This window comes from Pinus tabuliformis, chromosome 3_1, assembly GCF_031772625.1.
Source record: "Pinus tabuliformis cultivar Carrire ecotype Pingquan chromosome 3_1, CPIR1, whole genome shotgun sequence".
NCBI lineage: Eukaryota > Viridiplantae > Streptophyta > Pinopsida > Pinales > Pinaceae > Pinus > Pinus tabuliformis.
The window spans coordinates 904,011,516-904,017,084 of record NC_142301.1 but is presented as its reverse complement, the minus strand read 5'-3'; the positions used below and the strand labels follow the sequence as shown (position 1 = coordinate 904,017,084).

General features: G+C 43.8%; 1 protein-coding gene across 1 annotated transcript; it reads right to left on the bottom strand.

Moving 5' to 3' along the window:
- Nucleotides 1–349: 349 nt before the first annotated feature.
- On the bottom strand, nucleotides 350–4,417 carry LOC149190566 (uncharacterized). The gene is made up of 3 exons (XM_089410551.1): nucleotides 2,938–4,417; nucleotides 2,456–2,577; nucleotides 350–2,356 (listed from the first exon to the last, which is right to left on the bottom strand). The coding sequence occupies exons 1-3, from the start codon at nucleotides 4,415–4,417 to the stop codon at nucleotides 350–352; spliced, it is 3,609 nt and encodes a 1,202-aa protein (XP_089266677.1).
- Between the last annotated feature and the right edge of the window lie 1,152 nt (nucleotides 4,418–5,569).

The following is a 5,569-nucleotide window of genomic DNA, read 5'->3' as shown; positions in this document are numbered from 1 at the left end:
AGCATTTCCATAAGTTGCTGCTTGCAGAACCAAGCATACAAAAAACACTTAAGGCTCCTTTCTGTAGATGAGACACAGAAAAGCAGAGCAGTCAAGCAGTTACAGCCCACTGTAGCAAACAGCAGAGACCCAAAAAGAGCACGACCGAGCAATATAAACAACCCAGCAAAGCATGCAAAAGATCATAAACATACCAACGGGCCTCCTCAACAGAGAGGAAAACAGCCCACCAAAAAATAACCACGGGTTTTGGAACTGTAATAAGTCTGAGAGATAAAAAAGTCTGTGCAAAAAATTGTAAAGTCTAGAGTGTCGAAAGCAAAAGAAAAAAAAACACCAGCTGAAAAGGTTAAGTATAAGGCGGTGCATCTGACATAACAGTCTGTCCTTGACTGACTTCAACTATTTTCCACCTTCCCAGAACTTGCTGCAAACCTTCCTTAGAAAGTTTGTCCGCGTCATCGTTGCTATCCCTGTAAATATGGCGTATGGAAAAAGAGTTAAAAGATGATTTTAAGGCCTGTATTTCCTGAAGCAAGGGATTCAATAAAAGATTTCTGCAAGTACTTTTTCCGTTAACCCAGTTAACAACGTTGAGAGAGTCTCCAAAGATCTGAATAGTGAAGGTGTTCCTTTGAATGAGCCAACAGAGGAGGAGCCTTAAAGCTGATAATTCAGCGAAGTTGTTTGTGCCAAACCCCAGACCAATGGAGGCTTTGAGGGAGTGATCAGCGTTGTTGTGTATGACAATGCCAGCACCTGCTATATTATTTTGAGAGGCACCATCAAAAAACGCCCAAGGGATGCCAGCTTTGATTTGGACTGTTTTGTCATGAATTTGAGGTCTTTTTTCTTCGGGTTCTGGGATTGAATCGTAAATGGAAACAACTTGGATGGCAATGTTGGAAGACTGTGAATCCTTGTCTTGAAAGATGGACCTATTTCTTGCTAGCCAGACTCCCCAGCAAATGAGCGGTGGGAGATTCCTGAGATTCCCATCCGGATAGTGCTGCCACCAGTTTGACCAGGCCTCAGCCAGATTCCCATTGCCCCATAGAAATTTTTTGTTCATTAGCTTTTCGACCTCCCTCCAGACTTTGACAGTTTCCGGACATTGTAGGAACAGATGGGATATTGAATCCTCTGCAGCTTTACAGAGAGAACACCTTCCCGGACCATGCATGAATCTGGCCTGAAGAATGTCCCAGGTAGGGACTTTCCTTTTAAGGAGACACCAAAGAAAGAGTCTAGCCTTAGCAGGGCATTTGAGCTTCCAAATATGAGTGACCCACCACTCTGGATTGTCCCATCCTTTTCTAGATTGAATAAACTTGTATCCTTCTTTAGGGGAGTAGTCTCCTGTTTCCCCATGAGCCCAGATCAGGCTGTCTGGTCCATCAGAAATTCTCACATTTGAGCGAATAAGTTCTTGGGTGAAAGTGGACCAGACACCCCACCATCTCTGATCAAGCTGCAGATCCTCACCTTCTTTCCAAGCCTGGTTCCATATGCTCGACTGGCCCACCTTTTCCACCTGGTCCAAAGTGATAATGTTTTTATCTTCTAGGTGACTGATTAGGTCAGGTGGGAGAGCAAAGTTTTCGTTGCAGCCAATCCAAGGGTCTCTCCCAATCTTCAGATTTCTGCCATTCCCTATCTTCCAGGCCAGTCCTTGTTCAATAACTTTGAAAGAAGTTACTGTAGCCTTCCAAATCACTGACACATTCAGTAAATTCTTGATAGGGTTCCTTATCCATTCTTCCAACGACATTGGATCAATATATTTTCTCCTTATCACTTTTGTCCATAAGTTTTCCATTTTTATCAACCTCCAACCCGACTTTGCAGCCAAAGAAGTACTGAAATCTGGGAGGTTTTTAATCCCCCAGCCTCCCCATTCCTTGGACCTGGCCACTTTGTCCCATCCCACCCATGGGAGCACATGATTTTCCTTGGATCCATCCCATAAAAATCTGCTACATAGTTTCCTGATCTTTTCCAGAATCCCTCTGGGTACCCAAGTTAGAGCAGCCCAAAACACCGGGATTGCCAAGAGCACTGATTTGATCAAAATCAAGCGGCCTGCTCTAGAGAGCCATTTGAAGCTCCAATGGGAGATTCTGGATTCAATTTTAGCAATCAGCCAGTTCCAATCCTCCTTCTTATAAGCATTTGGCTTTAGCCAAAAGCCCAAGTATTTGAAGGGGAGGTCCAAGGAACTGGGCTGGAAAGGCAGGACCGCTTGAATCCTACCTCTCTCCTGAATTTCCAAACCTGTCATTAACAGCTGGGATTTCCTGTGGTTTATCTGCATACCTGTTGCTTTCATAAACAGCTCTAGAATGGAATTTAGTTCCTTTATTTCAGAAAGCTCAGAATTAGTGAAGATCAGAATATCATCAACAAAAAGGAGATGAGAGATAAAAAGATTTGTGGCTACCTCAATACCTTTTACCTTCCCCTCTCTTCTGGCCTTGTGGATTAACTGGCTGAGGCCTTCTGCAACTAAGAGAAAGAGCAGAGGGGACAACGGGCATCCTTGCCTCAGCCCCCTTTGCCCTCTAAAGAAAGGGGAAGCTGCACCATTTACAAGAATTGCATAGCTTACATTTGAAATACAACCCATTATCCAACTGATAAAATCAGGTTTGAACCCAAGGTGAGTTAGCAGCATCCTGAGGTATAACCAATTAATCCTGTCATATGCTTTGGATAAATCAATTTTTATAACAGCACCTTTCTGTTTCTTCTGCTTTACACTGTGCAAAACCTCCTGAGCTACTCCAATGGCTTCATGGATTTGTCTTCCCGATAAGAACCCAAACTGTTCCAGTGAAATTTGCCTTGACAAGACAGGTTTGATTCTGTTAGCTATCACTTTTGCAATGATTTTGTAAATACTATTGCAAAGAGAGATAGGCCTGAAGTCTTCAAAACTTTCCGGGACTTCCTTCTTAGGGATAAGGGCTATAAACGTGGCATTGAAAGGGCTATAGATTTCACCTTTTTTCCTAGCCTCCTCCACCACTTCGGTAATATCTGATCCTATGATTTCAAAAAAATGTAAGAACAAATCAATGGACCAGCCATCAGGTCCAGGGCTTTTCTCCTTTGCCATAGACTTGATAGTGGCTTCCACTTCCTCCTTGGTAACCTCACTCATGAGGTCCTCCGCTTCCTCATCCTCCAAAAATCTTGGGAAACATTGAGCTGTCCTTATAACCTCTGCAATAGTGGTTTCTCCTGGGTCTGCAAAGAGATTTTGGAAATGTCTCTGACCTAAAGCGGACAGAGCATGAAAAGTCTGCACTTCCCTTCCAACTTCATCTTTGAGGCTCCATATAGTATTTGCAGATTTTCTCCCTTTGGCATAATTATGGAAAAACCTGGTATTTTCATCACCTGCTTTTAGCCAAAGAGCCCTACTCTTTAAGCGCCATTCTTCTTCAATATCCAGGAGTAACTTAGATTTAAGCTTCTCAAGATGAAAGATCTTTTCTTTTGAAGCCTGTGTCAGGTAGCCCTCCCCTTCTGAACTTTCCAGCCTTTGTAATTCTTCACTGATCTTCGAAAGTTCTGCTTTCTGGGCTTCCTTTTTATCCTTAGCCCAGCTTATTGTAGCTTTCTTCAATCTTTTGAGATTTTCCATGAACCAGTATCCTTTGTCCTCTGGAGCATTTGCTTCCTGATGCATCCATGTTTGCTTGAAGAGATTTGAGAAAGACTCCTCTTTAAGCCAAGAAGAGTTGAACTTGAAAGGGGCAGGGGGCTTTTGAGGAGAGGAGGAGAGGTCCAAGAAAATGGGGAAGTGATCTGATAGTCCTCCTTCTTCAATCCATTGTCTGAACATAGGGATTTTTGAGGACAGCTCCTCATTGATGAGAAACCGGTCGAGCCTTTTTGCCACCCTAGCCTCCCCAGTTCTCCTATTCCTCCATGTGGGCTTTAACTTGATTAAATTTATGTCCAAGAGGTTGTTGCAAGAGAACATATTCAGAAAGAAGTCAGACAGGGGATCTTCTCTGGCTGATGGACCCCAAGCCTCCGCTCTTCCTATAGAGAAATTCAAATCCCCTCCCAGAACCAGATTTGAGTTTTTTAAAAAAGACTTTGACATCAGGTCATTCCAGAAAACGACCCTGTCCTGACAAGGCCCATAAACATTACAAATGGTGATAGGAAAGGAAAACTCAGTGGATTGAATTTCCATTCCCATGGCCTGTTTCATTCCCCAAATATTTCTGACCTTTATCCTTCCTTCCTTATAGCCAATGGCCAAACCTCCAGAGTGACCTTCAGAATCAAGAGCTATGAACCTCCAACCAGGCATCAGGGCATTTAAGGCCGCTTCCACCTCAATCCCTCTGCCTAAGGTCTCTTGAAGGAAAAGAATGTCAGATTTTGAGTTAAGGAACATATCCTTGAGGACCAGTTTTTTGGGCTTACTGGCCAACCCCCTACAATTCCATGAAGACAAGATCATTTGATAACCACTTCAGGGGGTTGCGCTGCTCTAAGTGCCCCAGGGATAGATTGCTGTTTTCCGTCTGCTACATCAAATTTAGCTTTAATCTGTGCCATGGAAAAGATTGATTTCCTGCCTCTTTTTTTTCTAGAGAGGCTTTGGGAAGGGAGAGATCCAATACCACCTACAGAAGGGGTGGATGGCTTTGGATCATGGGAACGAAGATTATATGGGCAAGTGGAAGGGGGGACCGAGGGCCCGGGTTCAAGAGAAGCACCTTCACTGTTCAGATCCAGAGAGGGAAGAGCGGCCGAGATATCATCTATACCATGACCTTCTATTGGGTCTTTACAAATTGAATGATTTTCCTTTATATTTATAGAATTTAAAATATGCGGAGGGGAGATTTCCATACAGTCTTCCATAGGATCAGAATTATGTAAATCCATAAGATCAGAATTTTGAATCGAGGGGGAGCAAGTAACATTACACGTACCCATAGCTCCTGTAGCAGATTGCAGAGGCCCTTCAGCTGGCTGTTCCGATGCAGGCACTTTCTCCGGTACTATATCTTCAACCAGCGGCGAGGCCTGATTGTCCTTCTGGATATGCTCCATCGTCTGCGTTTCCATTTGATCATTTATCTCCGCATCTACTCCTTTATTCTCCGCAGAGGGGAACTGTCCTTGAAAACGATGATAAGGGTTATAGAAATTCTCCCACTGTGCCTGCTCCTTTGGATATCTACGCCTTCTTCTCCCAAGGGGACATTCCTTTGCCAGATGCCCGTGTTCATGGCATCTATGGCATCGAAAGGGCAGATATTTGTAATCTAATAACTGCTCAAAAACCATGTCTTTATATTGCAGGTTGATTCTCTTTGCCAGACCGTTGCCGGGGTTTAAACTGACGAGGATGCGAGCCATAGCTTGATCCCCTGATTGAAGAAAAGACATGTCAGCTTCCAGATATGTTCCCAATCTGTCCCCTATGGATCTGAACACCGCTTCCGTCCATAGAAAATAGGGCAGACCTGGAGCCCTTACCCACACAGGGTAAACATCAGTTCTTTCACTTCTAGCATCAAATAACGGAGTCCAATGC